General features: G+C 37.6%; 1 protein-coding gene across 1 annotated transcript in view; it reads right to left on the reverse strand.

The window, feature by feature from the left end:
* The window catches only part of NKTR (natural killer cell triggering receptor), a 48,738-nt gene that overhangs the window by 8,609 nt on the left and 24,513 nt on the right, over window positions 1-15,616 (reverse strand). Inside the window, exons 7-12 of the mRNA XM_030445512.1 lie at window positions 8,633-8,662; window positions 7,648-7,793; window positions 6,235-6,460; window positions 5,513-5,668; window positions 4,311-4,398; window positions 805-950 (exon numbers count right to left, since the gene is read on the reverse strand). Coding sequence (XP_030301372.1) covers window positions 805-950; window positions 4,311-4,398; window positions 5,513-5,668; window positions 6,235-6,460; window positions 7,648-7,793; window positions 8,633-8,662 — 792 coding nt within the window. The remainder of the gene's footprint in view (window positions 1-804; window positions 951-4,310; window positions 4,399-5,512; window positions 5,669-6,234; window positions 6,461-7,647; window positions 7,794-8,632; window positions 8,663-15,616) is intronic.

Here is a 15,616-nt window from a genome sequence, read left to right on the forward strand (position 1 = left end):
GCTACTTTTCTGTAAGATACTCATGTGCCAACACCAGTAAGTTTTGCATACTGCAGAACCTGTGTGAAGAGATCTAATGTTTTAACTACCCTAGTCCACAGGACTTTGACCTCTGCACCTACAGGATTTTAAAACACTTTTAAATACAAATTTTAAAAGTTTATCATTGAGCATTGAGCAATTTTATCATGGCTGCAATACAGCAATACATTCAACACACTCAGAATAGATGAAGAACTGTCAGTAGCATTCACAATTACTGAATAATTATTATATATAATATTCTTCAGTTCTCCTTTTGAAGTGTAACTATCACAACGTTACAGAAGCTCAGATTTAGTGTCAAGTCATCAGAAATCCTGGAGAGCTGGATTCCATCACAGAGCTTGTGATTGCTGAAAAACTGTAGAAAAAAAATTATCTAAAATAATATAGGATTGGTGGATTCAATTGTCTTATTTGGTATCCACAGAAACCATATAACCAAGTTGAAGGCTAAAGGAAATCTGCCATGACTACCTCTATGGAAAGAACAGGAAATGGACTTCTTAAAGAAGTGACAAGATGGCACCATCTCAAACAACTCTTCTGACACTTTTCAGAGTGTGTTCACATGGTGTCACACTTCCAAAGCAGAAAGGTTTTAGGAAAACTTTCCCCTTTAAGTTTTGGAATTTAGATGGGATGCATTAACCACAAAGATATTTGCATCCTTTAGTCAAACATGAATGATGTGGTATAACCACAGAAACTATTCAAGTTTTAAAAACCCAAGACATTTTAAATTTGTGGTGAGGATCTTACTTATCTCCTTTACTCCACTTTTCTCCACTGGGTGGTCTGTATGCTCGTAATCTCTGCATCTCCTCTTTCCAGTGAGGTGGGGTCTCACTGCTCTCCTCATCATCAGACTCTGAACACGACCGTGACCGAGGTGGGGTGTGGTATCTCTAAGAAAGCAAAGGGAGATTCAAAGGAAAAAAAATAATTATGCCAAACTGGCTGGATAATATAGAAAAAAGTGTGGTGTCTTGTAGATTTTGTGTTCATAACAGAATGCAAGACAACATGACCCAACCAAGGGCCATGAAAAAACCCACAAATTCTACATTTCCTGCCCAAAATGCTCTCTTTTGGTGGATATTTATGCATTTATCCTGCAGGTGAGACTGTATCACCTCACTACCTGAATATTATGCTCTGAGAGCACTTCACAAAGGTTGAGAAGGGCCAGCAGCTAACCCATTTTTTCAAAAAGTAGAAGGAAAAAAAAAAATCAATGAGGGAGATCACAGATTGCCTTTACACAGCACATTTTTGATTAACTGTTACTGCAGTTAACCAACTTTTTTTTTTTTTTTTTCAGGGTGCTAAAGAACAGATGTTTCACTTCAGTTAGCAGACACTTGACTGCTTGTGTAAGTAAAGAGAAGCCCTATTTGAAAAGTGATTGCTGTTCAGCTCTTCAGAAATGGGAATCCAGCTTCAGACCCCCTCCCAAGCAAAAGAAAACAAACAAATCTTGCACAGAAGTACAGTGAAGCTTCACACTTTAAAAAAAAAATTATGCTGAGGAACAGAATTTAAACAGGCAATAAGTGCTACTTGTGCAGCAGGGTAAAAAACTAATATTGCTAGATTACTTTCCACCCCAGTTGGAGACACACTTATGGGAATTCTATGAGGAAATCAGGTGCTCCTTGACTCAGTAACAAAAAACACCTGGATTTTACTCAATCACTTAACACACTTATAAAGATAAGCAACAAAAAAAAATATTGCCCCTCCCAAAATAAAACCAGGAAGATTTAAGTATTGGCTTATTCAGAAGTCTTCAAGACATCCTGTTTTGTAATAAAGAAAAAAAATTAAAACAAGACAACCTGTTGTGAAGATTTGGGGCTTCCCTATTCTTTGAGGTGAAGCAATGACTTCTTAAAAAGCCAGAAGCTTTTACAGGTGAGTGGCATGGAACAGGCTGTGAAAATTTTATGGACTGCCCTACTTCTCTCACAGCATACATGGTTATCTCTCAGAACCTATTAGAATTCAGAATTGCAGAGGAATACTTTGAAAAACATCACAGAATCAGCCAGGTTGGAAGGGATCTCTGAGATTAAGTCCAAACCTTAATCCACTACCACTGTGGTTCCCAGACCATGGCACTGAGTGCCACATCCAGGGACATCCCTGGAGAGAAACCATTGCTATTACAGATGGCAGAAAAATGTGTTCCTCCAACTAACTGCAAACCCTAAATGATTTCTGCCATTAGTTACTTTTTTTTCCATTCTCAGTTTTGCCAAGAGGGTGCCAAAAATGATGAAAAATAAGATAAGACACCCAAACCCCTGGCTAAAGCCAAATCCATTCAGCATTAAGCTGGGTTTCCAAACGTCTTTATTTACAGAAATATTTCAAAGCATTCCTTTGAAAAGGCTTCCTCTAAGTGAGTATCACAAACATCAGAGATGAATGAAAGCTGTCAGAGGCAGCAAAGACAGCTAAAAGAGGTAATGTCAAGGCTGGTAAACAAGGGGTGGTCAGGGAAGGCTCAAAGACTGTAATACAGACCCTGGTCCACCCCACAGCTATCTAAAATGTTCATTTTGTGGCTTAAAACAACTGGATCATGGGGATCAGCAGGAAAGTAGTTCTCAAATCTAGTGTCTATCACATTAAAAAAAAAATCATGCTGAGAAGTCCCAGTTAAGACCATTCTAATGAGAAGTGTCTTCAGATGTTCAGGTACTGATCTTTATATAAACTTTTTTTTTTTTCCAAGGACTTCCACTTGCAAACAAAAAATGTGCAGGACCAAATCTTGGGTTTATGGTTACCCAAAAGCTGGCTGCTAAATTGACCCAGGAAAACATTCTACACAGGAAGAGTATCCTCAGGCATGGTATGTTACATTCTGAAATACACCAGAATCAAACACATAGCTACAAAAAGCTTTTCTTACTTTCCCTTCCACTGACTGAAAAACACCAGAGTGCAGCACTTTGGGCACTGGATTGTGGGTTGAGAAGGGAGAAGAAAACTTTTGCTTGAGGACAGTGGAACTAAGGAAAAGCAAAAGGTCTTCAGAAAACCAAGGATTTGAAGGAGAAATAAAATTTGCATGAACAGTGGCAGTTTTCAGAGAGGAAGGAAGGGAAAAAGGGGGCAACGAAAAAGGGGGCAACGAAAAAGGGGGCAACGAAAAAGGGGGCAACGAAAAAGGGGGCAACGAAAAAGAGGGCAACAAAAAAGGGGGCAACAAAAAGGGGGCAACAAAAAAGGGGGCAACAAAAAAGGGGGCAACGAAAAAGGGGGCAACGAAAAAGGGGGCAACGAAAAAGGGGGCAACGAAAAAGGGGGCAACAAAAAAGGGGGCAACGAAAAAGGGGGCAACGAAAAAGGGGGCAACGAAAAAGGGGGCAACAAAAAGGGGGCAACAAAAAGGGGGCAACAAAAAGGGGGCAACAAAAGGGGGCAACAAAAAGGGGGGCAACAAAAAGGGGGCAACAAAAAGGGGGCAACAAAAAGGGGGCAACAAAAAGGGGGCAACAAAAAGGGGGCAACAAAAAGGGGGCAACAAAAAGGGGGCAACAAAAAGGGGGCAACAAAAAGGGGGCAACAAAAAGGGGGCAACAAAAAGGGGGGCAAAAAAAGGGATTAAAAAAAAGGACAAAGTCTGTGCATCTGTAAAAAATATTTCACTAGCAGCACTGTAAAGCAGTAACTTCTTGCCCATGTAATGCCATCTGAAATTACAGACTTGATCTCAGCTAGGACAGGTGATAAATTTGAAAAAACTACATTAAAGTAGCTAGAAAAAAAGGAAACAAAAGGCTGACATGAAATATCAAAAAAGCCAAACAAACAATGCAAGTGATTCTGCCAAAGTTGCCCCAAAACTGGGTGTTTCTCAGAAAGAGAGGCACAGCCATCAGAAGCTGCAAATACCAGAGCTTGGGAGGACGTGGAAAATACATCAAAAAAGGAAATCCAGGAAGTGGAGTAAAAAGCTCTTGTCACTTCTCAAAATGTTACATCTTAGGGCTCATGTGGGACAAATCTGGCTAAATTAACTTTGGTCTTTAAAATGAAATAATTTTATTCTTATGTTTCTCATAGCTGAAGAGTAAGCATTTGTTTTCCCAAGAAACCCTGAAGTAAAAAGAAAGTAACAAGAAGGATGGAGGGGAAAAGAAGTCTTGCAAAATGAACTGACAATCTACAACATGGAGTTGACAAAAGGAACTTCAAAGCTCAAGGTCAGAGAGGGGTGAGAGGAAAGAAAAAAAAGAGAAGTTGTCACATACTATTGTGCCTCTTCCTTTAATTTTTCGTCCAGATTTAGAGACTGATGGTTTCTGGTTGGTCAGAACTGGTGTAGCATCAAGAATCTTCCTACATAAATCAATATAATATCAGCTTACACAGAAAAACAAAGCAAAACTTAAACTATTTTTAATCTAATCCTGCAAAATATTTATTATTTTGTGAGATAGCAGAACTAAAAACCCAGTGAACTCTCCAAGAAATAAAGCAAGATACACACAGTTTGCAATCAAAGACAAATCAACATGTGCTTGTCTTTAACTACATCTGTAGCCTTTCTGCTGTCTCTACCTATAAATGTTAACAATAAACTTGCAAAGCACTCTGGCTGAAGTGGTATGTGGCTTTTTTAAAGAGGTTTTGGGTGCACAAACCACAAAGACAACACGGACAGAGGAGTTTCAGGATGTCAGCAGTTACACAACAGGGAAGGGAATGGCAATTCACTACAGTCCACAGGTTCTAAAACCTTGCTTTTTTCCCTGAGCAAGAAGAGGTAATTCAGAATTCCTTTTTACAGATCACCTAATATGCTTGAAAGAAGCAGTTCCTAATGCTTTGAAAAAAATGAGTAAATTACTTACTCAAGAAAAGGCTTACAGGAGACTATGCCATTAACTGAAATTAAAAAAAAACAAAAAACCTTCAACAAAATGATTTTAGAGATATCTGGCAATGTCATGTATTAGCTGAGTCCAAAAGCAGAGTAATTTGATTAAAAAAAGAACCTAACTGACATTTAGTAGAGGTGCAAAACACAAACTGAAAGTTGCTTGTGAACTCATGACCTCCTTAGTACCAAAACCACACAGGTCACAACTCTGCTTCACTTCAGTCTAACAGAGATGAAAAATCACCTCTCCTAATCAGTCCACCTTGAAATCAAGTATTTGATGTGGTTTACATGACAAAATTTCCTCTGGAATGATTCAATTTTTTTAAAAAATGATCTGTAATTCAGTTTAAGGTCACAACTTGCATGACCCTTAGGGACCCTTAAACTAATTCATCAGATTTCCCTGCAAAACCCTGACCCAGGCTGTAAGGAATATTACAAACTGTAAAAAGGACAATTAAATTACCTCGTTTCAATAATCCTGACACTACCTCCATCACCTATCAGGATGTTAGCAGGACAATTTTATTCACAGTTAACATGAAAAGAAAGCTGAAGGATTCTTACGGTTCAGGCTCTACACTGACAGCAGGCACATCTCTTCTCAGCAAAAATCTGTTTTCAGGCACTGGAGGAATTTCTTCAGGACGTACCACAGGTTTGTCCCTCTTTGTGCTAATGTCACCTGCTTTTTCTGTTACATCACTCTTGTCAGATAGGCTGCTGGGGGGGGAAAATAAGTTGATAAATCAAACCCAAGAAGCAACCGATAAACACCACTTTTCAAAGCAAATCCCCAAACTGAGCATTTAAGGTAACTTAAAAAACAAAATATTATTTCACACTAATGCCTCATCTTATGCTGAAGGAAGGATGGTGCTGTGTTTGTGGAAGGAAGGCTCAGTTCTGGCTCTGGAGTAATTAATTTTGCCTTTAAATTTGCTGCCTGTCGTGAAATCTTTTGCAAAAACAAAATATAAGTCAAAGATGTGCCTAATGCCTCCCTGAAACACAGGCACAGCAAGTCCTGAACACTACAACATTCTGAGGCTTCCTTCAAGGTTGCTCCAGCTCCTGTCTACCACAACCATACAAACTGTTTTACTAGAAAGCTCCCCAACAGGCTGAGAGCTTTTTTGTTGTTGGTTTGTTTATAAAACCCAATCAAAATCCAGATGTGTAGAATAAAAGCACCTTCATCTTAATTGCTTGAGTGCTTCATGAACAAAACAAAACAAGTGGAATTGCTCAGATTTTTCCAAAATTCTGAAATTTAAGACACTAATCACCGTCTTTGGTTTGAGATTCTCTTGCACCTTGAATCCTCCTTCTTTCTCTCCTCCTTCCTTCGTTTTCTGGATTGTTTGGTTTTCGTTCTTCTTTTACGTTTTCTCCTTCTGCTTCTTTCATTTTCAGCTTCACTTTCAGATGAGGTTTCTGAAGAGCTCGAGGCACTGGAGGAGGAGTCTGATGAAGCTTCTGATTCAGAACACACTTTCTTTTTCTTCTCCAAAGCTTAACACAGATATTTAAAAATTCAGTGTAGAAATACACACATACTCCTTCAGAGTACACACATACTCCTTCAGAGGACCTCTGTGAACATTTTTTCAGACTGAGTTGCAATAAAATACAATAAACGTTATGCAGTTGTGTCCAGTCTAAATGCATCCCAGCATAAGAATACAAATATTTTCCAAACATAGCAATTGAAGGATTTTTTTTGGTTTTTTACAACTATGAATTAAGCTGTAAGAGCTCCCATGCTCAGCTTCCACCACATGAGATCACACTGCCAAGCCAAAATGTTTTAAAATTAATTTGTGGCAAGTTTAAAACTCAAGTTAGATAATAATTTGTGTCAAGCTAACATAAAAAAAACCCAAAGCTGATAAGAATAATTTTAAGAATAGGGGCTCCCCTCGTTTTCTTCTTTGAAAATATACTTTAGGTTATAACACTGAATTCACACCTTTGCTTATCTATTAATGGTCCAAAGACCATTTCTACTTATCTAAAAAAAAAAAAATTAGCTTCCTTAGAAAGCAATCCAAGGGTTACAAAACAAAATCTGAGTTAGTTTCAGCCTCAGCTATGTATGTTTATTTCTGTATCTTTGTCACTCTCTCCTTTCTGCATCCTCATTCCCTTACACTATCAATCCCCACTTGACTTTCAGTTAAGGACATAAAGAATCACATTATCTTTAAGGAAGGTTGAAAGCAAAGTAGAAAACTCAAAATGCAAACATTCCATTACTTTACAGCAAGTGTAAAGGTATATTGGGCATAATTTATTCCCTATGAATGCTCCAGAAGAAGAAAGTCATGTTCACTGCATGAATGGACATCACATGATCTTAAACTTCTGGAAACTGCAGAGAATTCAGTAGAATTCAGCTTCCATAAAAGTTTGTTAGTGTCTCCAAGCTCAGAAAAAGAAGTTCTAATTACTTTTTTAATATTCCACAACGACCTCAAACATTAATGAGGGAAAACAGGAAGCAACCATATTTTCCAACACACAAAGCTTTAGGGCACTAAACCTTTTTTCTCACTGCTTTCACCAAGATTGAAGGTTTAAAGGTTTGTAAGAACAAAGATTCTAGAGATTCACCATACTGATTACTAGATCTTTAAATAGGTTTTATACTCTCTAAACAATGTCAATATTTAATTAACTTCAGCTCTACATTTGCTTACCATCTTTTGCTGATTTTGTAACAAGCACCCCACAGTCAATAACTCGTACGTCTGCATAGGGTCTACTTGCAGTATCAGTTTTCAGATTTTCTATTTGCTCTATTACTTCAAAACCAGAAATAACCAGTCCAAAGACAACGTGTACACTGCAGAAATAAAACATTTGGAGAGCACAAACATTTATATATTGCTGTAATTATTTCCCAATTAGACTCAGATTTAAAACATACTGAAACACTCTGCTTCACTGACATCATCTGGCTCTTAAAAAGCATTAAACTTAAAAATAAGATTTGATTACTTGTACATTTACAGCAATGCTAGGATTTCATGCAATGTCAAACAGTGGTTTGATCCAGCTCAATCTAGAAGAAGTATTTGGTGTCATTCTACTCAATTCTACATGGACAGGGTAAACAGCTCATCACTTCTAATCCATCCTATTTTCAGAATTTTGTGCAATAGAGACCTAGGACTCACAAATAGAGATGAGAAAGTGCAGTTTTCTCCAGAGAAGCAGCATTTATATGTCTTTACAAACTCAGCATACAAATTTCCACTAGCAGATATAATTAAGGAATCCCCAGCTTTATTCTACCCTGCCACATTTCTCTGTCCTTCTTCCATTTGCTCTGTAACTTAAAGACTTCCAGGAACTAATATATTTTTGGGATAAAAACATGACACACACACACAGAATACTGTCCAAATGTATTCAACTTAATTCAACTTGATTTATGGACTGAGCAATCACTTTAAAAGAAATTAGTGTTTAGATTTCTAACCTAAGTTTTTGACCAGCTTAAGGAAATAAGTTGCAACGTGACATTTTTATAGAACTAAAAGATTGTTTTCCATCTTGCTCTGGTGTATAATCTTTCACAGAGCTAAGAATTTGTTCCCCATTGTTGTCTACTTTCAATGTAACAAAGATTTCCAACATTCACATTTTAACCATCACGAGAGGAACTGTAAGGATTCTTACCCATCGAGATGAGGAGCAGGTTTTGTTGTTCTGTTTGACAAACAGCAAGATGGTAAGATGATAAAAAAAATAAATCAGGGATTCAGATGAAGTAAAGAAGAGAATGGCACAGAGAAAAAAAAAAAAAGAGGTGAAGGTAAGACAAAAAAATAGTGAAAAAACCCAGTTACATACATGGAATTAAAAAACTTTACAGATTATGCACAGGCTTTTTTAAACTTTTACATGGAGTAAGTTTAGCTAACTCTGCATACTTTAAGGTTGTACCAAGTATTTTATGCATGCAATAAACAGTCTTCAAATAAATGTCATTAAATACACATTCAAATATAACTCATTAACATTTTTAATCACAGAGAAAATACAATTTGAAATAAATATTGGGTAACTAATGGAATTTAAATGTTTCTGGAACTGCTAGGTTCTTACATTACAAAGTCACTTTAAAGTCAATTTATTTCAAGAAAAAAAAAAAAAAAAAAGGAGAGAACTATGTGATAAATTCTTTGCTCCCCCCCTTCTACTTCTTTATTTATTTACTTGACTGTCCTCATGACTGGGAATACAAAGCAATCCTTCTCTCTTTAAACATCAAGACTACAGCACTTCAGCCCACAAGTTCCCCAAAAGCAGCAGCAGCAGCTCAGTGCAAGCAGACTCAGTGCTCTACCCTGTGGGTTCCTTCTGGGATAAATGAACAACTTCCTCCCTCTTTTTCAGCTCCTGGCTGTTCCTAGCCTGATGGAGAAATGCAACTGCACTGTCTTTTGTCCCACTATCCTGATAAAAGTCATTTGGAGTGATGCCCAATTTCTGAGTGGACTTCAAACTGGAATATTCAAGGCTGTGTGGATGTAATTCTGGGTTGAGCTTCACCTTCTTGATGATAATGCTACAAACCTGGGACCTCTCTTTTTTTTCCAAAAAAACCCCAAAAAAACAAAAGAAAGGAAATTACTTGATTCAATGGAGCCTGCATAATGTTGCACAGGGAACCTTGCTATGCAGATAAACTCAGTAAGGAACATCAGAACTTGCATTAATCTTGTATAATGAGGAAGCAAAATAGAAGTCAAGATAAAGTGCATTTAAAGTTACTTAATATTTGAAAAAAACTCTTCCTCCCTCTTCCCCAGGCTCTATTTTGCCTTTCCAACCTTTTTCCAGTGACTTCCCCTCTCTCAAAGTAAATAATCAATCACAGATTATTTTTTTTTTTCTAAATTTACAGTAACACAGATGTGGCACAATTGAAGTCAGTTTTTCACTGCTATAATAAAACACCACTTTCTAAGCATGTATCTTTATAAGTTGACTTTTGAACTAGTAAGTCACAAAGCACTGCAGTGCTGGAATGAATGCCAAAGAGTGTTTACACTCTGGATTTTTATTTTTTTAAGCTCCAAATACCAACCAGACCTTTCACTGCTGCAACACTAAATAAAGAAAACTTCTTTTGTTTAACACAGGAAAAGAAATGCTACCCAGACAATGTTTTATTTCTCACTAGTATGGGGTGGGCTTTGGGTTTTCCCTTGCTAATACAGCATTTTGTTACAAAGAGAAAAATGCTTTCAGCTTTTGGAGTTCTTTAAGCAAGAGGTAACTGCATTAAGAACCCACTGTTAAGGAAACAGTTTGAATGGGTTTAATTAGAGCTGATTTAAAGGAGTGAAAAAACCAAACCAAACCAAAACCACAACTCTGTTACTTGAGTGAAATCAATAATAAACAAGACTTGGAGATTAGAATTAGCTTGAAACAGCAATAGGTTCAGAGACACTTGATAGGAATGCTGTGGTGATGTGCCACATGAAGCAGCACTTGAAGACCAATAGAGCAAATTACCAGAGCATTTAATTCCTTTAGAGTTGTCTTCAATAAGCAAACAAAGGGGTAGTTGGCACATTAAAACTCATCAAGAGGTTTCTTCCATGACACTGGCAATTTGAGAGGTAAAATGGACAGGACTTTCTTATTTTCTTGGTCATGAAGTGAAAACACAAGAATTATCCAAAAAGAAAACTTCTCAGATGCAGGACAAGGAGCTGGGTGACTTAAGAGACTTCCCTTGGGAAGCAGAAACCCAGCTCCTCGTTGTGCTTTTGAAAGTTTTCTCCTCTCAGTGTTAAGACATTTATTCTGCAAATGGGCACTTTAAGAGACCACTTTACTGCCCAAGTTCTGCCTCTCAAGCCTTGCACTTTTCCTCAGGCTTCAAAACATAATCAGGACCAAAACTCCTTCCTGCCTTTGTGCTGTAGATACCTAGAGCCACGAACACTTTCACCCCCCCAAAAAATATTTTCTTAAAGCATTTGCCTAGAGAACTTTTATAATTGAAAACATTTTAAATCTGCCTTATAATACATCCTCTCAGTCAAGTTATTTACAGGACAAATACTTCACTCAAATTTAAAGTCAATTGGCTTAAGATACTGCTGAAGAGAAAAGCATCTTTTTGGTAAGAACATGTTAGCACCCACCCACCCCCCAAGAACCTCAGTCCTAACAAAGGATTCAATGCACATAACAATGTTCAGAAAGCAAGGAAAAGATTAAAAACAGAAAGAAAAAAAAAAAAAAAAAAGAAAAAAAAAGGAAAGGACACAGCCTTAGAGGAATAAGACATTACCTTTGGAGCGCACGATGTAACACTGTTTCTGTAAATTTTACACAAAAATGGCAGAAATAAATTGTAATACACTTTCAGACAAAACTGAGTCTATGTTTTATTAAACACAAGTTCAAAAATCAATATTAAATCAAGTTGTATGCAGAACAAGGATGCCTAAAAGAGGGCTCTAAATTTTCTTTAGAACACAAGTACTTTGAAAACTACAGCAAGTTCTCCTTGAAAACAAAAAGGAAAGCTACAGACATAACCTGCTTGCATACACCATACAAACATAAATGGTTAGAAAAGAGAATCCTCCCACTCCCCTCCAGCTCTCAATCCAGGGAAAAAAAACAAGTGTTAGAACACAGGCACAATTTAAGCAGATGAATAAGTGATTTCTATGGGTTTATTCACATGCTTGCACATGGCCTTCAGGTGCTCTACTGAATCCAGTCCTAAGTCTATCTGCTCCACAGAATCTCCCACCATAGCTTAAAACCTTTTGATTTACAAATTAAAATGTGTCAAGTCACTAAGTCTACAATTTTATAGGGTTCATCATCAGCTGGCACCTTCTAAAGCTTTTCTAAAATTTTATCATGAAGCTTTTCTAAAACTAGGAAAAATTTTCTTGAAGTTCTTGCACTATTAGATTGCTCCTGTTCAGCATTAACAAAAATAAAACACATTGCAGGTGTAAAAAAGACAAAACATGCACCAACTATCACCATGATTTTCCTCTGTATAATTCTGAACAGCAGCAATGGTTTAACACTGCATTTTACACATGATTTGTTGAGCATAACCATGGTTTTTTTTTTCTCCCAAACAACTTATTAGTGCTTTATTTTACGTCCCTGCCTACCCAACCATTGAAATGATCCATTTGTTACTTACTCCAGATAAAAGCATCCTGTGAATGCTTCCACAGAGACTGTGGTTTTATGTAAACCTTTGATGTGGGACCTGCTTGGGTGATAAGTGCATTTATACCACTTTTGCTCAGAGATAATCCAACATCAGCCCCTTGGATTTTGAACTTCAGGTTTTTCTGTTACAGGCAACTGTTCACAAATGAGTTTAAAGGTATCTTTAAAGGTATTATTTATTTAAAAGTATCTTTAACCCCCCCAAACCATGCTGATTAGAAAAAAATATCTGTTTTGGGACATCTAAAAGGCTTACAAATGAACTACTTTTAATAAGCCAGCAACATTCAGAAATAATTTGTAAAATCAAACCAAAAAAGTCCTCACAATTTCATTTATCCTTCATTTAGCAGCCTCAGAGTGGTTAGCTTGAATTTAGTAACTAGGCATGGCACCACACATTAGAAACATTTAAAAAACCAAAGCTATTTAGTTTCCAGCAAGCAAGCAGAGCTTGAGACAGACATTAAACCAGTAAGACCCCCAATATGAAAAAAAAAAAAAGAAAAAAACCTAGTAGTGATATCACAACAGGCTGAGGTTTTAATACCTCTTGAACACAGAGGCAAGAGCTCCAAGTATTTGAACAGATGAGGAACAAATTTGAGGCCTCTTCTTTAAACTGCAGTGAGGACATAAAATTCAGGAAACTACACAGCTCAACAACAAGATAGTAAATTAATTCTTACACAAAGCTTCTTGATGACAAAAGAGGTTGGGGTAATTTGCCTTCTATTGTGTTGGGTTTTTTTTTTTTTATGCTTCATTCTGCAGTCACTTCTGTTTTTCTTTTAAAAGAAAAGCTTGACAGATTTTGGATGCCCAGGGAAGCAAAGTGGCCATGCAAGAATTAAAGGGGAGTTAGGTTAATTTTACAGTATTTTTAATCTACTCCTTTTCCACAAGAGCTGCACTGATTTTGTATTGGCTGGGTATGGCCACAGGCAGGATAAAGTTTCTCTAGGGACACCAGAGACCAGGAACAGATCAGAACATTTATTACTCCAGAAGAACATCCCCCAAGAAGCAGCAACATCCAAGCACAGGCCAACTATCCCCTCCCTGCTCTAAATCAGGGACCTAAAGCCATGGGCTCTGCTTGTGCAATGCTCCAGATGCACTCCACAATAACTGCACTTAATTCAGCTTTTCAGCAGCAGCTCAAACCAGTGGGGGATATGGAAAAGAAGAGGATTCTGGAGTGGTTCCTGTCAACCCCTAGCCCATCCTAGGGATTTGATCTCCAAGTACCAAGATGCTAACAGTTAAAAGGATGATTAAACACTCAGGTGGTGTTTAAAACACTTGCTAAGTAAACTGATGGTTCTAAAAAGTTATTCACAGAAAGGAAGCAAATTAATACTGGTGCTCTCTGAAAGCAGAAATTTATAATTTATAAACTGGTACCTTCTGTCTCTCCAACACCAGTCTGCAGTGAAATGCTACAACAGGTCCCCCTTTGGGTACAGAAAATTGGGATTCCAGTATTTATCAAATTTGAACATTATAAAGGGATAATCTTTGTGTTCTTTCTGCTGGATATCCACAAGATGCATTTCTTCAGCCTAGGTAATGTTTCAGACACATGTAGTAATGGGATTGATGTCCTATTTAAAGTACACATGCATGAAAAACAATCCTTCCCTAGCTAAACATTTTCCTTTAAACCCAACTGCTGCTCTTCCTAAGAAAAAATATAAGAAGTGGGAAAAACCAGTCAATGAGCACTAATCACAGCACTTCTGACATTACATATGTACACTTCAAACTCCTAATTCTACTTTTGCATCTTGCCAGCTTCTACCAGTGCTTTAAATTATATTTATTCCTTTTTACACTGATTCTTTTTACCCTGGCCTCACTGGAGCTCCCTAACAATGCTGCCACTGTCTCATCCCTGCCCAGTTCTCTATTGTTGCTCAGAAATGCTTTAGACTCAATTCATGCCAGAGAAATCCCTGATGAATCAGAGCAAGCTGGTGATGCTTTAGGATCACTCAGATCCCTGTTTACACCAAGATTCATCTGGAGCTTTTATTTCAAGTAAAAACGACCACGTTGTTGCTCCACTTTTAACCATTTTCAGGTTTTAGATTCTTGCTCTGAGCAGTTTTTTAGTGCAGTCTGTCAAAGGGGTGGCTGCTGCCTAATTACTTCCCATGAAGCCTCTTTATTCCAAATTACACTTCTGTGGCAAGCAGGGAAAGCACTTCTGATGAGCAAGCAGAACTGTTAGAAGCCAGAATTCTTCCTATTATTTAGCCCTACTGGGACAAATACTTACATAAAAGAAAAAAAATTGCACTCCTTATCTGCTACATTGGACACATTTATGAGAGGAGAAACAGAGAGTTCTCATCCCTGGTGTTACATATGAAAAAAAATGCAAGCACCTAAAGAAGTTTAGATTTATAGAAAGGGGAAATAGTTCATCTGATCAATAAAATTAAACGTGTTCAAAACAAAGAAAGAAAAAACCTAGACTGCCACTGAAGACTGCCTGGCACAAGATTTCCAGGTCACACATCTGAAAAAGATTCTTCCTAATAATAAAACTACTGAGCATTCTTTTGAGTCTAAGAAACACATTTTAATTCCAGCTCAAAGTATATTGCTAAATGAAACAAATGAATTTTAATAAAAGAAAATCTTTCTAGATGCACAGTACATTCCCTGAAGTAATCAGACAAATGGCACCAAGGAGACTGCTTTAATATATTGCATTTTAAAGCTGAGACAGAAACTAAATAAAAAGCCTTGAAGATGAGAAACAACTGCTAACTCTGAAATCCCAGCTCTCCATGCTACGAAGCAGAAACCAAGTTCCACCATTCAAAAAAACTACATAAAAGGGACAGATCTTGAGCTGCCCTGCTGTATCTTGCCTGGCTTCCAGCTGCTTTGTCAGGAGCAGAGGGTGTTTGCCAAGGGTGTTTACCCTATTTATGGTGTTTACCATATTTACACACCTCACCTTGGAGTTGCCAGCTCTGTCTCCAACAGCACTAAATGTCTGCAGGTGGTAAAATTTAAAAAAGCCCCAAACAAGATGGTCCTGAAGGTCTAGAGCATGATGTGAAGACTTCAGAGAGCTGCCCACCTAAAACTCATCAGTTTTAGTCCTGGGGGTTTAGTCCTTGATTCACTTGCCTAACCCTAGGGCAAGCTGATGGCATTTAAGGTATCAGAGGATAAATCAAGGATAAATCAGTTAAGACATCAAAGGATTAATCAATTTGCATCAGGCAGACAGGTAATGCATAAAACCTTCAGGAAATCCACATCCTTCTCTCCCAGCAGCTGAAGGGCAGGCAGGACACCCCAGCACCCTAAAAATGGCTTTTGGTTCCTACAGGCAGCTGAGGTTAATCTGGTTTACACTGAGACTGCATGTTTAGGCATCTTACTCTGCCAGAACTCTCCCAGACTAAACAC

The sequence above is a fragment of the Calypte anna genome, chromosome 2, assembly GCF_003957555.1.
Source record: "Calypte anna isolate BGI_N300 chromosome 2, bCalAnn1_v1.p, whole genome shotgun sequence".
NCBI lineage: Eukaryota > Metazoa > Chordata > Aves > Apodiformes > Trochilidae > Calypte > Calypte anna.